This window comes from Zea mays, chromosome 9 (genome assembly GCF_902167145.1).
Source record: "Zea mays cultivar B73 chromosome 9, Zm-B73-REFERENCE-NAM-5.0, whole genome shotgun sequence".
Lineage (NCBI taxonomy): Eukaryota > Viridiplantae > Streptophyta > Magnoliopsida > Poales > Poaceae > Zea > Zea mays.
In genome coordinates this window covers 2327658-2349239 of record NC_050104.1, presented here as the reverse complement: position 1 = coordinate 2349239, position 21582 = coordinate 2327658, and the positions used below count along the sequence as shown (strand labels likewise).

Below are 21582 nucleotides of genomic sequence, written 5' to 3'. Positions count from 1 at the left end.
CGACATGATACTCCTTCCACCGCCGTGCGACAACGACAATGGTGGCCAACAGCCCGCCCGCCGGCGGCGGAATCGACGACGTCTTCCCCGCGTGGTGGGAGAACAACATTCGAGCTCACCCCGTCCTCTCCCCCGTCGACGGAGGAGGAGGCGGGGCAACCAAGGCCAAGCAGGAGGCAGCGCCTCGTCGGCTGTCGAGCGAGTCGACAGCGCCGGCACCCCAACGAGGGGCGCACCGGACATCGACCTCGCGTTTGAGACGAAGACGAGCACCGTCTCCCCGCGACACGCCAATCCCGAGCAAGCAGACGACGCCAGCGCGCTCGCGGAGAGCTTGCTGGACGTCGCCCTCGTACCTGAGACGACGGCGCAGTCAGTCCCCGACATGAATTCATTGCCGCTCGTTGACCAAAAGGTACCGACCGATTCCCATCCTACGTCATTTGGATTCAGCCTCGACCCGCCTAGCGATCTCGCTTTGGCGGACGCTCTCGTAGGGGCGAGTCCAAACCCTCTGGGGTTTCGCATGCGGTCTCCGTGGGGCCGGCTGACGGACGTCTCGACCTACGGGCCCTCTGGGTCCGAGGAAGACGACGAGCCCAGCATCTGTTGGGATTTCTCTGGATTTGGCAACCCCAGTGCCATGCGGGACTTTATGACCGCATGTGACTACTGCCTCTCCGGCTGTTCCGACGGTAGCCGCAGCCTCGACGACGAGGACTGCGGCCCAAGCCGCGAGTGTTTCCACGTCGATCTAGGGGGTCCCTCCGAAGGCAATCTTCTTGGCATGCTGGAGGACGGTGATCCCCCTAGGCCGGTGCCCCGCGTTGACATCCCACGGGAGCTAGCTGTGGTCCTCGTTCTGGCGGGGGGTCACGGCCCACAGCTCGAGCAAATCCGCGGGGTGCAGGCCAGGCTCGACGAGGGAGCAGGAGCGCTTGAGCCGATCCGCCAGGACGTTGGGCAGGCATGGGCGAACCAACCCCCGGCCGGAGAAATACGTCAACTGCCCCAGGGTCTCCAGCACCGCGTCGCCGACGACGTCAGGGTCAGGCCACCACTCGCGTCTAGTGGGGTCGGCCAGAACCTGGCTGAAGCAGCGATGCTCCTCCGCGCGATGCCGGAGCCATCCACCACCGAGGGTCGGCGAATCCAGGGGGAGCTCAAGAATCTCCTGGAAGACGCCGCAGTACGACGGGCTGAGAGCTCTGCCTCCCAAAGGCAGGGATGCCCCTCGGAACCCCATGTCGCGACTTCCCGATTCATGCGGGAAGCCTCGGTCTACACCGGGCGCACGCGCAACACCACGCCTGCGGCCCCGGGCCGCCTCGGCAACGAGCACCATCATCGCGACCGTCGGGCCCACCTCGACGAGAGGGTGCGCTGAGGCTACCACCCCAGGCGTGGGGGACGCTACGACAGCGGGGAGGATCGGAGTCCCTCGCCCGAACCGCCCGGTCCGCAGGCCTTCAGCCGGGCCATCCGACGGGCACCATTCCCGACCCGGTTCCGACCCCCGACTACTATCACAAAGTACTCGGGGGAGACGAGACCGGAACTGTGGCTCGCGGACTACCGTCTGGCCTGCCAACTGGGTGGAACGGACGATGACAACCTAATCATCCGCAACCTCCCCCTGTTCCTCTCCGACACCGCTCGCGCCTGGTTGGAGCACCTGCCTCCGGGGAAGATCTCCAACTGGGATGACCTAGTCCAAGCTTTCGCCGGCAATTTCCAGGGCACGTACGTGCGCCCCGGGAATTCCTGGGACCTCCGAAGCTGCCGACAGCAGCCGGGAGAGTCCCTCCGGGACTACATCCGGCGATTCTCGAAGCAGCGCACCGAGCTGCCCAACATCACCGACTCGGATGTCATCGGCGTGTTCCTCGCCAGCACCACCTGCCGCGACCTGGTGAGCAAGTTGGGTCGCAAGACCCCCACCAGGGCGAGCGAGCTGATGGACATCGCCACCAAGTTCGCCTCTGGCCAGGAGGCGGTCGAGGCAATCTTCCGAAAGGACAAGCAGCCCCAGGGCCGCCCATCGGAAGATGCTCCCGAGGCGTCTACTCAGCGCGGCGCCAAGAAGAAAGGCAGGAAGAAGTCGCAAGCGAAACGCGACGCCGCCGACGCGGACCTTGTCGCTGCCGCCGATTACAAGAACCCTCGGAAGCCTCCCGGAGGTGCCAACCTCTTCGACAAGATGCTCAAGGAGCCGTGCCCCTATCATCAGGGGCCCGTCAAGCACACCCTTGAGGAGTGCGTCATGCTTCGGCGCCACTTCCACAGGGCCGGGCCACCCGCGGAGGGTGGTAGGGCCCGCGACGACGACAAGAAGGAAGATCACCAAGCAGGAGAGTTCCCCGAGGTCCGCGACTGCTTCATGATCTACGGTGGGCATGCGGCGAATGCCTCGGCTCAGCATCGCAAGCGAGAGCGCCGGGAGGTCTGCTCGGTGTGGCGGCGCCAGTCTACCTAGACTGGTCCGACAAGCCCATCACCTTCGACCAAGCTGACCACCCCAACCACGTGCCGAGCCCGGGGAAATACCCGCTCGTCATCGACCCCGTCGTCGGCGACGTCAGGCTCACCAAGGTCCTTATGGACGGGGGCAGCAGCCTCAACATCATCTACGCCGAGACCCTCAGGCTCCTGCGCGTCGATCTGTCCTCCGTCCGAGCAGGCGCTGCGCCCTTCCACGGGATCATTCCCGGGAAGCGCGTCCAGCCCCTCGGACGACTCGACCTTCCCGTTTGCTTCGGAATGCCCTCCATCTTCCGAAGGGAGACTCTGACGTTCGAGGTGGTCGGGTTCCGAGGAACCTACCACGCGGTACGGGGAAGGCCATGCTATGTGAAGTTTATGGCCGTCCCCAACTACACCTACCTGAAGCTCAAGATGTCGGGCCCCAACGGGGTCATCACCGTCGGCCCCACGTACAAGCACGCGTTCGAATGCGACGTGGAGTGCGTTGAGTACACCGAGGCCCTCGCCGAATCCGAGGCCCTCATCGCCGACCTGGAAAGCCTCTCCAAAGAGGTGCCAGACGTGAAGCGTCACGCCGGCAACTTCGAGCCAGCGGAGACGGTTAAGGTCGTCCCCCTCGACCCCAGTGGCGACACCTCCAAGCAGATCCGGATCGGCTCCGGGCTCGACCCCAAATAGGAAGCAGTGCTCGTCGACTTTCTCCGCGCAAACGCCGATGTCTTCGCGTGGAGTCCCCCGGACATGCCCGGCATACCGAGGGATGTCGCCGAGCACTCGCTGGACATTCGAGCCGAAGCCCGACCCGTCAAGCAGCCTCTGCGCCGATTTGACGAGGAGAAGCGCAGAGCGATAGGCGAGGAAATCCACAAGCTAATGGCAGCAGGGTTCATCAAAGAGGTATTCCATCCCGACTGGCTTGCCAACCCTGTGCTTGTGAGAAAGAAAGGGGGGAAATGGCGGATGTGTGTAGACTACACTGGTCTCAACAAAGCATGTCCGAAAGTTCCCTACCCTCTGCCTCGCATCGATCAGATCGTGGATTCCACTGCTGGGTGCGAGACCCTGTCTTTCCTCGATGCCTACTCAGGGTATCATCAAATCAGGATGAAAGAGTCCGACCAGCTCGCGAACTCTTTCATCACGCCCTTCGGCATGTACTGCTATGTCACCATGCCGTTCGGCTTGAGGAATGCGGGTGCGACGTACCAGCGGTGCATGAACCATGTGTTCGGCGAACACATTGGCCGCACGGTCGAGGCCTACGTCGATGACATCGTAGTCAAGACGAGGAAAGCTTCCGACCTCCTTTCCGACCTTGAAGTGACATTCCGGTGTCTCAAGGCGAAAGGGATCAAGCTCAATCCCGAGAAGTGTGTCTTTGCGGTCCCCCGAGGCATGCTCTTGGGGTTCATCGTCTCCGAGCGGGGCATCGAAGCCAACCCGGAGAAGATCGCAGCCATCACCAGTATGGGGCCCATCAAGGACTTAAAAGGCATACAGAGGGTCATGGGATGTCTCGCGGCTCTAAGCCGCTTCATCTCACGCCTCGGCGAAAGAGGTCTGCCTCTGTACCGCCTCTTAAGGAAGGCCGAGTGCTTCACTTGGACCCCTGAGGCCGAGGAAGCTCTCGGGAACCTGAAGGCGCTCCTCACAAAGGCGCCTATCTTGGTGCCTCCAACTGCCGGAGAAGCCCTCTTGGTCTACGTCGCCGCGACCACTCAGGTGGTTAGCGTCGCGATTGTGGTCGAGAGGCAAGAAGAGGGGCATGCATTGCCCGTTCAGAGGCCAGTTTACTTCGTCAGCGAAGTACTGTCCGAAACCAAGATCCGCTACCCACAAGTTCAGAAGCTGCTGTATGCGGTGATTCTGACACGGCGAAAGTTGCGACACTACTTCGAGTCTCATCCGGTAACTGTGGTGTCATCCTTCCCCCTGGGGGAGATCATCCAGTGCCGAGAGGCCTCGGGCAGGATTGCAAAGTGGGCGGTGGAAATCATGGGCGAGACAATCTCGTTCGCCCCTCGGAAGGCCATCAAGTCTCAGGTCTTGGCGGACTTCGTAGCCGAATGGGTCGACACCCAGCTACCGACGGCTCCGATCCAACCGGAGCTCTGGACCATGTTTTTCGACGGGTCGCTGATGAAGACGGGAGCCGGCGCGGGCCTACTCTTCATCTCGCCCCTCGGGAAACACCTACGCTATGTGCTACACCTCCATTTCCCGGCGTCCAACAATGTGGCTGAGTACGAGGCTCTGGTCAATGGGTTGCGGATCGCGATCGAGCTAGGGGTCCGGCGCCTCAACGCCCACGGCGACTCGCAGCTCGTCATCGACCAAGTCATGAAGAACTCCCACTGCCGCGACCCGAAGATGGAGGCCTACTGCGATGAGGTTCGGCGCTTGGAAGACAAGTTCTACGGGCTCGAGCTCAACCACATCGCTCGGCGCTACAACGAGACTGCGGACGAGCTGGCTAAAATAGCCTCGGGGCGAACAACGGTTCCCCCGGATGTCTTCTCCCGGGATCTGAATCAACCCTCCGTCAAGATCGACGACACGCCCGAGCCTGAGGCGCCCTCGACCCAGCCCGAGGTACCCTCGGCACAGCCCGAGGCACCCTCAGCTCGGCCCGAGGCGCCTTCAGTTCAGCCCGAGGTACCCTCGGCCTCTGAGGGTGAGGCGCTGCGCATCGAGGGGGAGCAAAGCGGGGCCACGCCTGATCGAAACTGGCAGACCCCGTACCTGCAATATCTCCAACAAGGGGAGCTACCCCTCGACCGAGCCGAGGCTCGGCGGGTAGCGCGACGCGCCAAGTCGTTCGTCTTGCTAGGCGATGAGGAGGAGCTCTACCACCGCAGCCCCTCAGGCATCCTCCAGCGATGCATCTCCGTCGCCGAAGGTCAGGGACTCCTGCAGGAGATACACTCGGGGGCTTGCGGCCATCACGCAGCACCTCGAGCCCTCGTCGGGAATGCTTTCCGACAAGGATTCTACTGGCCGACGGCGGTGGCCGACGCCACTAGAATCGTCCGCACCTGCGAAGGATGTCAATTCTATGCGAAGCAGACCCACCTGCCCGCTCAGGCTCTACAGACGATACCCATCACCTGGCCCTTTGCTGTGTGGGGTCTGGACCTCGTCGGCCCCATGCAGAAGGCGCCCGGGGGCTACACGCACCTGCTGGTCGCCATCGACAAATTCTCCAAGTGGATCGAGGTCCGACCTCTAAACAGCATCAGGTCCGAGCAGGCAGTGGCGTTCTTCACCAACATCATCCATCGCTTCGGGGTCCCGAACTCCATCATCACCGACAACGGCACCTAGTTCACCGGTAGAAAGTTCTTGGACTTCTGCGAGGATCACCACATCCGGGTGGACTGGGCCGCCGTGGCTCATCCCATGTCAAATGGGCAAGTAGAGCGTGCCAACGGCATGATTCTACAAGGACTCAAGCCTCGGATTTACAACGACCTCAACAAGTTCGGCAAGCGATGGATGAAGGAACTCCCCTCGGTGGTCTGGAGCCTGAGGACCACGCCGAGCCGAGCCATGGGTTTCACGCCGTTCTTCCTAGTCTACGGGGCCGAGGCCGTCTTGCCCACAGACCTGGAATACGGCTCCTCGAGGACGAGGGCCTACAGCGATCAAAGCAACCAAGCCAGCCGAGAAGACTCGCTGGACCAGTTGGAAGAGGCTCGGGACAAGGCCTTACTACACTCGGCGCGGTACCAGCAGTCCCTGCGACGCTACCACTCCCGAGGGGTCCGGTCCCGAGACCTCCAGGTAGGCGACCTGGTGCTTCGGCTGCGACAAGACCCCCGAGGGAGGCACAAGCTCACGCCCCCCTGGGAGGGACCGTTCGTCATCGCCAAGGTTCTGAAGCCCGGAACGTACAAGCTGGCCAACAGCCAAGGCGAGGTCTACGACAACGCTTGGAACATCCAACAGCTACGTCGCTTCTACCCTTAAAATATTTTCAAGTCGTTCATATACCTCGCACCCACGCAAAGTTTAGTCATCAAGGAAGGGTCGGCCTCGCCTCGGCAAAGCCCGACCCTCCCTCGGGGGCTAAAAGGGGGGCAACCCCCTCTGCGTCGAAATTTTCCTCGAAAAAAGTATCTCTTCTGCCAGAATATCTTTCGTGCTTTTTGACTACTTCGAAAAGTGGATCCTGAAAACGACGGAGTACACGTAAGCGGCCAAGGCTGACCGAGCCGAGGGACTCCTACGCCTCCAGGATACGGATACCTCACTCATCACCTTCTGCGATAAGTGACTCGCGTTCGGATAAGTGATTCCGCGGACCGAACAAGTCTTCACGTTCGGAAGCTCTTCTGCCAAAGCGATCCTTCGAGCCTTCTCGACTGAGTCGGTGACGGGGCCTCATGGACGGGTGAAGGTGCACGTAAGCGGCAAGGTCGACCGAGCCGAGGGACTCCCATGCCTCCGGGATACGGATACCTCACTCATAACCTTCCGTGAGAAGCAACTCTCGCTCGCACAAACATCCCTGTTGTCGACAAAAAAGTCCAGATACTTGAAACAAGAGGAAAAGAGACGCGGCTTTACAACGCAGCGAGGGTGTGTGTTCTGGCCTCGGCGGCCGCAGAAGGCACACGCTACAGGACAATCTGATCCTGCAGGCTCGGGTCTTGACACTGGAAGGGGCAGTAGCACCCTCGGCATCGACAACACCTTCAGCGAGGTCCGACCTAGCCTTGGACGGCGACGCGATCCGAGGATCTCCGCTCTGAAGGATGACGTCATCGCCACGCCCGGGCAATCGCTGCCAGGGACTTCTCCGGGAATCCGGCCCGAGCAGGCGGCTCGGCCGGTTACCCCTGGGGCCTCGGCCAACCATCTTCCGAGGGCGCTAGCCCGACCCGAGGCCTCGGCTGGTCAACTCCGGCGTCGGTCCCGCCAACGGACAACCCGGCTAGGCTCCGGCCAACCAGGTTTCATTTTCGAGCCAACTCCGCCTCTGTTCATACTGATATCGCTACCCCTGGCCTCGGCTCGTCGAAGAGCGGCCAAGGGGTCCCTTTAATTAAGCTAGAGGAGCCTCAGACGACAATGCTGACCGAGCCGAGGGACTCCTACGCCTCCGGGATACGGATACCTCACTCGTCACCTTGACACGGGGCGACTCATGCTTGGTTAAGCGGTTCAGATAATCAACAAGCGAGTCTTAGTGCTCGAAAATGAGGAAAAAACACGGCTCCGCGCCAAAAATACATACATGTTCAGGCCTCGACAGCCACAATGAACAAAAACACTGACATTCAAAGTGCCATTACAAACGGAGCTCCGGTTCCCCCTCCGCAGGTACGAACAACCCCACTCGATAGGGGTGGGCCTGCGGAGCAACAGAAGACTGACGAGCGGCTCGCCACCGCCCGCTCTAACTACGACGACAACGACCCCCGCTCCGGATGGCCGAACTGCAGCAGCGCAGGCCTCAGGGTGGGCGCTGCTGCAATCTTGCCCTCGCCCACGCCGACGCTCGAGGGGCGAGGACAAGTACAAAGAGCCGGAGGCCCGAAGCGCGGATGGTGGCGGTGATCCCACCGGCGACGGGGACTTCTCGAACCGCCTCCGCCTCGGCACCAACGGCAGGGGTCATCGGCCCTCCGGCAGATCCCCACTCAAATCCTCCCGGACGAGTGGGGCACCGGCCTCCGCGTGAAGATGCCACGCCGGTGCAAAGGCAGGACCACCCCAGAACACGAACGCCGCCCTAGCCGCGCGCGGCATCTGGGGCGGTCCTGCCGTGCACACGGCGCGGCATCCGCCCTCCGGCAGGAGGGGCCGCCGAGAGCCAAGCCGACGAGCCCGACACGCTGGAGGTGACGACGCCAGCCGTCGACCAGCCCCGCGTTGTCGAAGTCCGGGCCACCCGCAGGGCCAGTGAGCGCCCTCTCCCTCGAACGCCGCGGGAGAGGGTGACCCACGAACCCGCGCGGGAGGTAGAGCGCCAGCTCAGCCCGGCCCCCACCCCAGCGAGGATGATGAACATCCTTGAAGCTGAAGGTGGCACCAAGATCACAACCCGGCTTGCTTCTCCCCACCCAGGAGCTGGTGGTCACCGTCTCGGGTGACCGCCGGCGGGGGGGTACAGCCGGGCTGGCTGATGAAAATCCTTGAAGCCGAACGATGGCTGAAAGGTACCAACTCCCACGGAGTTGCGTTCCTCCAACGATGAGGCGAAAAGACGGCGGGTATCCCCCATCCGGGGGCTTGGAAGGTGGAAAGACGCGATGCATAAGGGAGCGAGAAGACATGGTCGCCTTCCGAAAGGGGTCGCCCTCCTTTTAAAGGCAACTCTCCCTACTTGCGCCCCCAACCGTCACGGGCTGAGTCTTCTCCAACACGCTCCAAGGGCCTCCCCTGCGGCGCGGGGGCCGGGTCCCACATGTCATGCAAGCCGGCTCAGAGCAGAAGAAGCCGAACCGCCGCGCGCGGTACACACGACCGCCCAGCGGTTACAAGTGACCCTCCACTTTTGCCCAGACCAACGGGCGAAAGGAGCGGACAGCCATGCAGGCGGCATGCAACCGCGCTACGTGGGCACGCTTCTCCGACTCCCGACACGCCCAGCATGGAGGCCCAGGCCCATGCGTCACGCAACCGGCGCGCCGGATGCTTCATGCAAGAAACTGCACCGCCACTTGCGCCACCACCGCGCCTCCTCGATTGCGGAACCAATACCGCGACTCGAGGCGACCCAGCGCGCGACCCAGCAGCACCAGCCCGGCGCGGCGGTCAATGCGGTCAAAAATGGGCCGGCAGTAATGACGCTGGCAGGCGGGCGGGAGCAGCGGTCACGTCGTCAGCCAAGCTCACGTCCCATCCGGGGGCAGCAAGAGAACCCTCTCTCACGGCGTGAAGACAACGCGCCCGTGACCCGTTCCTCGAACGGCTCGCGCACGCGTAACGACCGCCCCGCCAACCACTCGCCCCGTCGCATTAACTCCACGGCAGGACAGGCGGCGCCTCTGGCAGGAGAAGCGGGCGACACTTCGCCTTCGCCATAATAACCACACCAAAAAAGGTACGCCGCGTCGTTCGATTTTGTATCCTTTTCCTTTTTCCTCTTTCTCTCTCTCTCTTGCAACAGGGACCGGGAAAGGGGGATACCCCGAAAGGGATCCTTCCCCGTGAAGGAACCAGGCTCCGAGCCTCCCTACTGATCAGAGGTTCGAAGGCTGGCCCCCCGAAGGGTTCAACAGCCGCCTCAGATCGCGTGGGCCCTACACCCACTACTGGTCAGAGGTTCGAAGGCCGGCCCCCCGAAGGGTTCCACGGCCGCCTCAGGCTACTCGGGCTCCGCGCCCATTACTGATCAGGGGTTCGAAGGCTGGCCCCCGAAGGGTTCACAGCCGCCTCAGACGCCGAGCGAGGGATGACCAGGGGTACGTTCGATACATAACCAAGGCTCGGGCTGCGCTCCCGAGGTACCCTAGGACATTTCCGAGACCAGCGGGAGCGATCTTGTAACGGAATCCCATCGGAGGGAGGCATCGAGCCCTCGGACCCCGTCGCCAGGGGACCGGGTCCGGCAGATCACCCGCAGGTACTTTTGGGCGTGCCTCTGGGCCCCTAGCCGACCCCTAACGAACGGGGCACGGGCGTCCACTCGGATTACCCGCTTGCAGCTCACCGGAGACACCATGTTCGGCGCCCATCGAGGGCAACATGGCGCTTTCCCCCCCTCCTCCTTGCGAAAAGGCGACGCAGGGGCGTATGTAAAAAAGCCGAGTCTGTCCCTGATCGCCCTCTCGCCCTGTGCAGAGGCTCGGGGGCTGCTCTCGCAAACCTGGCTCCGGCCGAACCGTTGACAGCGTCAACATACCAGCCTGAGAACTTGGGACCCGACCGTACACCCGGGCTACGGCCAGCTCGCATGAGGGAACAACCAGACTAGCCGAAGCATTACGCGAGGCATTAAGACCTCGAAGGAGTGAAACCACTCCTCCGAGGCCTCGGGGGCTACACCCGGCGGGTGCGCTCGCGCGCACCCACCGGAACAAAATGCAACCGAGAAAGGCTGGTCCCCTTGCAAAAACGTGCGACGAAAGCCTCCAAGCGAGTGCTAACACTCCCTTCGAGGCTCGGGGCTACTGTCGGGGACCATAATTAGGGGTACCCTCAAGGCTCCTAATTCTCAGCTGGTAACCCCCATCAGCATAAAGCTGCTAAGGCCTGATGGGTGCGATTAAGTCAGGGATCAGTCCGTTCGAGCGACTCGATCACGCCTCGCCCGAGCCTAGCCTCGGACAAGGGCAGCCGACCCCGGAGGATTTCCTTCTCGCCCGAGGCCCCCCTCCAACGGCGGACACATCTCCGGCTCGCCTGAGGCCCTGCCTTCGCTAAGAAGCAACCCTGACTAAATCGCCGCACCGACCGACCGAATCACAGGAGCATTTAACGCAAAGGAGGACAGCGCCGCCTGCGCCACTCCGACTGCAGTGCCACTTGACAGAGTGAGACTGACAGGCAGTCAGGCCCTGCCAAAGGCACCATAGGAAGCTCCGCCCGACCCAGGGCTCGGACTCGGGCTAGGTCCCAGAAGACGGCGAACTCCGCTCCGCCCGACCCAGGGCTCGGACTCGGGCTAGGTCCCGGAAGACGGCGAACTCCGCTCCGCCCGACCCAGGGCTCGGACTCGGGCTAGGTCCCGGAAGACGGCGAACTCCACTCCGCCCGACCCAGGGCTTGGACTCGGGCTAAGTCCCAGAAGACAGCGAACTCCGCTCCGCCCGACCCAGGGCTCGGACTCGGGCTAGGTCCCGGAAGACGGCGAACTCCGCTCCGCCCGACCTAGGGCTCGGACTTGGGCTAAGTCCCGGAAGACGACGAACTCCGCTCCGCCCGACCCCAGGGCTCGGACTCGGGCTCAGCCCCAGAAGACGACGAACTCCGCTTCGCCCGACCCCAGGGCTCGGACTCCGCCCTGGCCTCTGCCGAACGACCTCCGCCTCGCCCGACCCAGGGGCTCGGACTCGGCCTCGGCCATGGAAGACAGACTCGACCTCGGCTTCGGAGGAGCCTCCACGTCGCCCAACCTAGGGCGCAGGCCAGCCACGTCAACAGGAAGCGCCATCATCACCCTACCTCGAGCTGACTCGGGCCGCAGAGAACAAGACCAGTGTCCCATCTGGCTAGCTCCGCCAGATAGGCAATGATGGCGCCCCACATGCTCTGTGACGACGGCGGCTCTCAGCTCTCTTACGGAAGCAGGAGGACGTCAGCAAGGACTCAACCGCTCCGGCAGCTGTCCCTCCGCCAGGCTCCGTCGCTCCTCCGACGGCCACGACATCACACCAGCTGGGTGCCAAAATCTCTCCGGCTGCCACATCGGCATGTACTTAGGGCGCTAGCTCTACCCCGCTAGACAAGTAGCACTCTGCTACACTCCCATTGTACACCTGGATCCTCTCCTTACGCCTATAAAAGGAAGGACCAGGGCCCTCTTAGAGACGGTTGGCCGCGCGGGGATGAGGACGGGACAGGCGCTCTCTTGGGGCCGCTCGCTTCCCTCTCCCGCGTGGACGCTTGTAACCCCCTACTGCAAGCGCACCCGACCTGGGCGCGGGACGAACATGAAGGCCGCGGGATTCCCACCTCTCTCACGTCGGTCTCCGGCCGCCTCGCTTCTCCCCCTTCGCGCTCGACCCATCTGGGCTGGGGCACGCGGTGACACTCACTCGTCAGCCCGAGGGACCCCCCGGTCTCGAAACGCCGACAGGTATGTTATGATATTTTACCCCAACATTAACGTCAAGAATTAATCTGTTCGAACTCATAGAAGGCTGCTGATTTTTGGCATCATCATCGACACGTTGAATGAAGCACTGCATGAACACATTGTCGAGGCACTTCCCATCGGCGAAAGATTCATATATATCAGAACATGTCGAACAATATTCACCATAATCTATTATGTTCCTATGGAAATTTTGATAACAATTAGTGAGGTCGCGTGCAACTACCAGGATATAAACAAATTTTAATTTTGTCTGGAGTTTATACCTACTGATGTCAGATTGCGTACCACACAAGTAGTCGTGTAGAGCTAACACACATTGCATATCCGAATCAAGTGAAACCTGGTCAACCTGAGAATTGTTTATATCTAGATCTGTTTCAACAGAAACCTAAAAAAGGTATATGAAAATATAGATTTCAATCTCTGCATAGTTTTGGTATTGTAATGAATATTATTGAGCTGACATGTTCAGATGGAGTCTGATCAAAACATGGGCCACTATCGGGGAGATCTGTTTGTGCCGCCGGGTGGACACTGCCGGGATACTAACAATTATGGTATAAATGGATCAGATGTTTAGTAAACTACTAATAATTATATAGAAAAACAACGAGGGGGTGTAATCATACATTTATTTGCGGCATCGCATCAAATATCGGCGAGCAAGATTCCGTACGTGGTATGTTGAATGAGCATTCTGGTTTTGCTTGAGGAGTGATGTTTGTGTTTGTCGGCATGTTCTTGCCAGCGTCACCATGTTGACCCTGAAATAAATGTAATGGTTATATGCTATTTAAAGAAAACGATGAATACAAACCTTCAAGGAAAATACAAGTAATAAAAAACATTACCACTGGGGTTGTAGGTGTTTTAGTCTGTTTCATTATATTTGTTTGAACCAGTGGATCAATGTCAACTTCATCAGGGCAACTTTGTAATAGTACACGAATATGTTGTTGCCTTAACAGTAATTCATGTACCTGTGTGTCTGTCAACTGCGTCTCAGGTTGGGATGCTGGAGTAGACATATCCAGTACAGTTTGAGTGGCCGGACTCGTACATCCTTCTTTACATAACATTTAAGCAAAAAAATACATCGATTTAATAATGGCAATGATATTGAAAGTGTTTGTATAACTGTTTAGATTAACGTAAAGACCATAAAACTGACTAACCTGCCGAATGGGGAAGAATATCATCTGATTTTTTAGTTTGTTGCTGCACATCATAACCATCTTCATTGTCATCTGACTCAGCACGGAGGACCTCATCAATTAACTCGCCAAAAACATCAGATAGATTGTATTGTTTCTCAACAATCTGCTGAAGAGTCTGTTTGATCACTGAACAAGCCTTGCCAACCTCTGTATCGTAATGTGACAGCTTCTCTATGAATCCTAGGCGGTGGCGGGATGGAAGCTGGTTCAGCTTGCTGGATATCAAATCCCTGATGAGCGGGAGTTCGATGTGAATGGTGTGCTGGCCACATGGGTCAGGACGTGGTACATCAAAAGTGTTTGTCCTATTCTTATGCTGTTGTAAAATGAATATTATTAAGTAAATGTACAAAGTATAACTGAACATTATGTTGAAATTTTAAGACAAAAAAGTTATAGATAAAAGCTTGTCTTAAATTGTGGTTGAACATGTGGTACAACTATGTAGCAGGTCTCTGTGCTGCTTCGGAACTAAAAAATGCATGTAAGATGGAGTACAAACTGATACAGACATATAAAATATAGTTTCATTTGGACATTAAAACAGAACTACCTCTATCCATGTACCATATATAAGCCAAAATAAATAGATAAAAAATATAATAGATGCGCATAAAAAGATTACCGAACAATGCCCAAATGGTTTTTGTCCTTGGCGTATCTTGCCCTTGTTAGCTCTTGTCAATGCTTGAATAATATTCCTATCAAAATATTTTATGCGCGGAGTTCCACGCTTATTCTGAGGTGCAGCCGAGTCATGAAGATGATCCAGATAGTATAGCTAAAAAAGCATAACATGAATCGTTGTGACACATAACAAATCATAATCTAATTTAGATGATATTTGCATACCAAAATTTGTCTACATAAAACAAACAAAATAAGGTGATATGCTTACCAGAATGATGATGGAGCATCCGTAAATTGTTGTAGACACATTGGTAATGCTCCTAGTATGCCACTTCTTGGCCGCTTGGCATAAATCATTGAATATGAGCTGGCACCAGTCCATCTCATGGAAACGACCCATTTCTTCAGTTAAAAGGACCTCATGGTTAGTTATTCCCCAACTAGCAGTAGGGAACAACAACCTATTGAACAGTATCAGAAAAAGCATCTAATGCTCAGAAAAAAGTATCGTCAAATCCTTTCCTTAAACGATCTTGTAGAGCTGCAACACTGAATTCTTCTTTGGATAACCCAAGTTCAGCCCTTAAATTATTTGCAGCAACACCCTCATCAACGCCTAATGGCTTTCCTCCACCAGCATTTGGTAACCCCAATATAAGGTGCACCATTTCCTTTGTAATTTTTAGCTCCTTCCCTGGGCCAGCTCGAATTGTCATATCATTATGATCAAGCTTCTCCATAAGTCAAGGTAAATGTGATCTACTGCCAAGAGCATCAACTCTCATATCAAGTATACTGGAGAACCCCTTCCGTGCAATAGATTGACGTTGTCTGTCATTTAAGATCTGGATACTTACATCTAACATCTTGGGGAATAATGTAAAACATTTACATCTGCATAATCACAACTTAGTTTTTAATTGACCACTCAGTACAATATAATTTCACGCAGAAAATGGTATATTGGCATTGAACAACAATTCTAACCTGTCGGGGGGGGGGGGGTCCACTGCTTTCATCCGCTTTGTAACGACCTTCTTCATCATTCTTGGAGGACTACTAGCAAGGTTACGCTTCTTCAATACAGGCATAAATTCATCGTCCTCATCACCGGCATGCATTGGTTTGTGACTGACAGTGTTCGCCGGAACACGGGGTATGTCAACACTAAAGCACTCTTGAGTAGACTGGATTATAATGCGCTTTGGATTAGACAGAGGTCGGTCTACGTTCTTCATTTATGATTTTCCTGCCAAAACAAACAACACACATACATATAAAACGTATAAATACAACCTTTTGGACCATACTAATTCTGCACATATGCAACAACAAATTAATGTAGTAAGCCACGACAACGTACAAACCACAAATGACATTAGGTTACCAAATACGACATCTGGGTTCTTTCTTGCGTACTGGCCATAAATGACTTACGCTAAATTAACAATGAATTTACGCTGATTTATTTTTTGATATTGAAACGATTGAGTTACTATAAGATCACATTGATTTACGCTACAATTTGTGTAAATATGATATGCAGATCAATAACTAAATGATGGTCAGTCTGAATAACTGGATGCAACTATATGTAATTTCAATGAAAGCTGCCGAACTAAAATGTAGAACAACGATAAAATCAACGAATCAAATAGAATGTTAGGGATTCCGGACTTACTGAAAACAGCTCCTCCAATGCAATTATTTGGCGCTTCCTTCAAATGGAGTTGGGCGAACAGGAGGAAGTCTCCCTGCGGTGGAGAAGATTACGACGACAACTAGAATGCAACGGAGAAAATGAAGGAGATGGCGGTAGAGGACTAACCAGTTTGTGGAGAGGAATGACGACCGCTCGATTTCCGGTCTCTCTGCGGTGGAGAAGATCAATGCGACGACGGCTCGGTCTTTGTCTCTGCGGTGGAGATACTGAAGGCGACGGCGGCTCGGTCTCTGTGTTGGATGCGATGAAGTCAACGACGGCGAGATCCCCTAGGGTTCGCCCGCCGCGGTGGAGCGAAGCTGGCTCGGTCTCTGCGGTGGAGAAGAACAAGTCGACGGCGGACGATAATGCTAGGGTTCGGCCGCCGAGTGCCTTTCCGGGAAGGTGAGCTGAATAACTGCCGTGAGAAGTGGATGGAATCGTGGGCCCGAGACACATAAACGAGAAGGCCCATAGACCGACACGTGCATTACCGTTTCGTAAACGGAAACATAAATCATCGTAATACCAATAATTGTGTGGGGGCTAGTACGACTGCCCAGATTGCGGGAACACAATCTTCTCTGTGGGATCGGATGCCCGGAACATGCGCATACCATAGGTGTATAAACTAATACACAAATTAGCATAACACGTAGTACAATTTGACGTAAGCACTTAGATACAGTAAGACAAAAAACGTACGGTGCGGTCTGCGCACCTGGTCGGTGGTGTGGTCGGGGCTTCCAATAGTTAAACAGAGCCCAAGGCTCTAAATACATACACATATATATATATATATATATATATAGTTTATATATTTGGAGCCCTGGGCTTCCAATAACTAGAGGAAGCCTTGGCCCAACGGTTCCATCCGGTTCAGCCGCACCAGGTTCAGGCGGGTATAAAAACACCCCAAAGGTGACATGGATTAGGTTTTAGTGACGACGGTGGTTCCCTCGGACGTGCGAGCGGTGACGATCCCGGGGGTGAGTGGCGGTGGTGCTCCCGAGGCGGGCAGACAAGCGGTGGCGTTGCTCCCCTAGGACCGAGCAACGACGAAGCTCCCAAGGCGGGTGAGCAAGCGACAACGGCGCTCTCGAAGCGGACGAGCGTCGGTGGTGCACCCTAGACCCGGTGGGGACGGCGGTTGCGCGAGGCAAGGTAGGCTTCAGCAGCGGTGGTGGTGGCCACGGGAGACGCGTGTGGCTCCGACAATCAGCGATGGCGATCACGCGAAGCGTGGGTGGCTCAGGCGTCCTTCAATGACCAACTCATCCGATCCGATGGCCTCGATGATGACCTTCACCAATCCTTTGTTTATGCATGGGACTGTTGGTTGAGCCCATACCAAGATTTTCTTTCATTAACTATGATGTACGGTGTAGGTATTTATGTAACTTTCTGTAACGATTTATGGTTTGCGCGATATCAGGCATTCAACTTTTGCGTGTATGATGTAGGAACGGAAATGCCATTCAAATTTTGTGCACATGCAATGGAAACTTCCAAGACCTGCCATAATTTACGGATCTGCATAAAAATAGGAACTGCATGCATGTGTCTAGTGCTTTACATGTTGTTCAGATCTACCAAAAAATAAGACCGCATGCATACGTCTGGTGGAGGATATGCCTGAATGCATGCTCCTGGTCGAGGGACGACATACAATTGTGTACATATTTTTATGTCACTTTATATACATACATATGCCAACATCAAGAGGTTTGCAATAGCTTTCACGTTGGATAAGTATTTTATGCTCAAAACTTTTGGGTTTTTACGCTCAAAACTTAATGTTTTTACGCTCGAACATGGAGATATGTCCACTAGTGAACAACATGCCAGATTTATACGCAGTGTACCGTATTGCATAAATACCTACACCGTGTACTATATTTAGTATCAGTATATATCATAAACTTGTTCTAACGACCTTAACTGTATGGCTGTTTGAGCGATCCTATACTTATGGAGAAAATAAAGCATTTAAGTAAGATCTTTTGTTTCCATGCATGCCAATCAATTTCCTTTCATAGCATATTTCTGCTATCCTAAATTTGTGCGCATGCAGCAGAAAACAAAAAATTTACGCAGTGTACCGAATATGGTCGACGACACCATAACTGTTCTTAGAATCATTGTCATGGTTCTTTCTATACTTCTCAAATATATCATGGAACTCTTTTAAAGCCTAGAATCTTTATGGATTAGGTAGACCTCCTCATTGTTCACTATATGTCCATAGAATTGTCACCATCACACATATATTTAGTTATAATTAAATAATTATTATGTTAAAAGTGTAAGATAAAATATCCAAAAATACTTTACTTGATGGTATTGTCCATCGACCAAGATGGACGAATATCCCCCCTTCTTGTCCATCGGTTTCAGTAGGATCTCCTTACAGTGCATATTATTTTCATGTAAGTTGGTATAGGACACTAAGTTTTTGAAAACTTTTACAATAGCACTGCTACTTATTTTTGGTGGCCACTATTATTTTTGGCAGTCAGATCTAAGCCGCCGAAAGTAAGAGCTTATTTTCGGCGGCAAGAGGCAGCCGCGGAAAATAAGCTTATTTTCGGCGCTTTTAACACGGCCGCCGAAAATAAGCTTATTTTTTGCGGCTACCGATACAGCCGTCGAAAATAAACGCTATTTTCAGCGGTAGAGCTAGCTTTGGCTGCCGAAAATTAACCTTTTTAAACGGCGGCTGGCTTCTTTCTTCCTCCCTGTTTCCTCTCGACGCCGGCTCTCTCCCCCGCGCTCGCCGCGCCGACCCCCCCCCCCCTCCCGCTCTCGTCGCGCCGCCCGACAGCCGTCAAGCTCTCCTCCCACCAAAAGGTTAATTTTTTTTCGTATTTTATTTCATATTTTCGGATTTATAATAAATACGCAAAACAAGAAAGCAGAAATCGTCATCCATTGTCACAAGACGTGATAACAAACTTGTACTCTTGAGTGGATGTTATAGGAGCAATGACTATGGGCTTGTTTGGTTTAGCTTTTTTCTGACTAGCTTTTCTGAAAATCTGGCTGTGAGGAGAATCTGAGTATCATTACGATTACATGCGGAGGAAGATAAAGTTGTTCATAGGGCTCAGAATTTAGAAAGTGATGAATTCCTACTATTACAACGACTCAACCGATTATGTGTTTATATTGATTTTGGATGTTTTTTGCCCCCAACGAATTTTGTAGAAGCTAGCTGAAAAGCTGATCGTTTGGCAGTCCGCAACAGCTTTTGGTGGCCAAAAGCTCCCAGAAGCCGAAATAAACAGGGCCTATATGGTTCTTCCGATAGCGGCCTCGGATGAGCCTCTAGCAGTTACAATGTGGACCATAATTGATCAGTGTGGACCATAATTGTTTCTTCACAAGACATGTTACGCACGCCTATTTCACCTTCATTTGTATCTGCGCCACGAGACCATCTCAAAGTCACGGCAAGACGCTTCGTCGGAGCTGTTACAATGAAGTTGTTGCTTCTCCCACTATTCGTCAAGACGAAGCTATAGTGACAAAGCCTGATTCGTTGTTTCTAAAATGAAACTGGAAGCAGTTGAAAATCGTCGGTTCCGAGGACATTCAACAAAGACGTACGAGCGCCTTCCTCACCCTAGATAGGTAAGAGGAAGTGAGTAAATATACAGAAGTCAGCAACAATATAACCCTTCTGTCCGAGAGGGAATTCTCCGGCCGATCGACGGCCTGAATCACTCTAAATCCTCGCGTGTTTTTGAGTTCATCATTTATCTACCAACAAACAAAACGTTTAAGCCTTTTCCTCGTCTTAGAATTTAGAGCGGGTGCACTCCGTCACCCGGCCGGAGAATTCCCTCTCCGAAAAATAGAAATTTTTTGAAAAAAATGTGGTTACCAAACTTGCCTAAATAGTTGGCTACCGTAGAGGCTCCGTTGGTTTATCCACCTCATGTCCTCATGGCTCCGCAGGCTTTCATTTTTTTTCTATTCTCAAAATCAAAAGAATTTTTCGTTAGTGCTAAATAGTACTCTCTCTGTTTTGTTTTAATGTCGCTGAATAGTGTAATAACAAATAAAAAGAAATGAAGAGAGTAATTATTTTATAGAAGGAGCTATATCGTATCGGGGACTCAGGGAAACAAGGGTTTATTCATATAATAATCATATCTCAGATATGCAACTGCATTCCACAGGCTTCTCAAACCATCCATCTACGTCATTCTCCATGTCTCGCTATCTGGTTCTGGAACCATCCAGTGACGGCCGGCGGACGTATCACGTGGTCATCATAAACCGGCCGGCGGCCCCCTCCATCCGACATTGTTCCCGCCGTCTTCCCCAATTCGCCGCCAGGCCAGGGTAAAAAAAAAAAAGAGGAAGAAAACCTCCTGCAATTCCCATTCCATCGATCCAGCTCCGGTCCAAGCCAAAGCTTTCTTCGCCCCAAACCTTGTTCAACTCCAATGTCGGACTTCTTCTTCGGGAGCCCGTTCCGCCGCCTCTTCCACGCGCGCCCCTTCCATGCCGTCGACTGGTCCTCCGCCGCGGCGGCGGCCATGGACTGGGTGGAGACCCCGTCCTCCCACGTGCTGCGCGTCAACGTGCCGGGACTCGGCAAGGACGACGTCAAGGTCCAGGTCGACGAGGGCAAAGTGCTCACCATCAGGGGCGCCCCGCCCGCGGCCAAGGAGAAGGGGAAGGAGGACGAGGAGGAGGGGACGGTGTGGCACGTGGCGGAGCGCGGCAAGCCGGAGTTCGCGCGGGCCGTGGCGCTGCCGGAGAACGTGCGCGTGGACGGGATCAGGGCCGGCTTGGAGAACGGGGTTCTCACCGTCGTTGTGCCCAAGGAAGTCGCCCCGGCCCGGCCCAAGCCCAGGTCCATCGCCGTCTCCAGCAAGCTCTGATGAGTCTGAGGCGATGAGTGGCAGAGTGTACGGTGCAGTGTTAAACCATGCCGCAAATGGCGGGTACGTCTGAATTCTGGTCGTGTGTGTGTCCGTGTCACCTAGAAAACGCGCACCTCGTGTAAATTGTGATACAATTTCATGCAAGTAATCCGAGTGAGTGAAAATGGCTGCTAGCCAAAAACGGTCGATTCTGAATATGCAGTTTGCAATAAACTAAATTAAAAGGAAAAGGCATGTTTGAATATGTTAAAGATTCACCTTTTCAAAGTCTACTCTCCATGAACGTCCTGATTGCTCTGGTCTCCTTTGCTTCCTGGATATCGAACCCAGCTCTAAGAGTTGGCTAGACTCTTAAGCTAAAAGCCTTAGAGTTAACTTGATTCGGCTCGTTTACAAGTTCGAGCTAGAGCAGAAAAAACAATATATATTAATTTCTAGTTAATTTTAAACTAATTTAATATTGGAAAATAGTAATTATACTCATAGTTTCATAGATCACATTAATATAACACCAAATTAATACAGCTCATCAATCACTAATTCACACACTTGTTCATTCGTTTAACTCACAGTTATATTCGAATAGACCAATTTAACACATAGACACATTTTATCAATCATTAGTTTAACTTATAGATCATAGACCACACATATATACAATATGTTCATCAATTGTTATGTAAATAATATGCATATAGTTTTGTTTTTCTGATATATGATAGCTTGTTTAGCTCGCAAGCTGTCTCGTTAACGAACCGAGCTAATATATTAACTTAGTTTGTTAATTTTTCTTAAATAAACCAATCTAAATTTGAATCGAGCTGATCACGAACCGAGCGAGTGACAGTCACGTGGTCTAGTCCTACCAATAGTTCACATGCT

At 54.1% G+C, this 21582-nt stretch overlaps 1 protein-coding gene across 1 annotated transcript; it reads left to right on the top strand.

Moving 5' to 3' along the window:
• Nucleotides 1-20130: 20130 nt before the first annotated feature.
• On the top strand, nt 20131-20943 carry LOC100284139 (17.4 kDa class I heat shock protein 3). The gene has a single exon (NM_001157036.1). The coding sequence runs from the start codon at nt 20315-20317 to the stop codon at nt 20768-20770; it is 456 nt and encodes a 151-aa protein (NP_001150508.1). The 5' UTR covers nt 20131-20314; the 3' UTR covers nt 20771-20943.
• Nucleotides 20944-21582: the final 639 nt, after the last annotated feature.

Coding starts and splice junctions, on each gene's coding strand:
- LOC100284139 (NM_001157036.1), top strand. CDS start 20,315: ATGCCGTCGACTGGTCCTCCGCCGCGGCGGCGGCCATGGACTGGGTGG.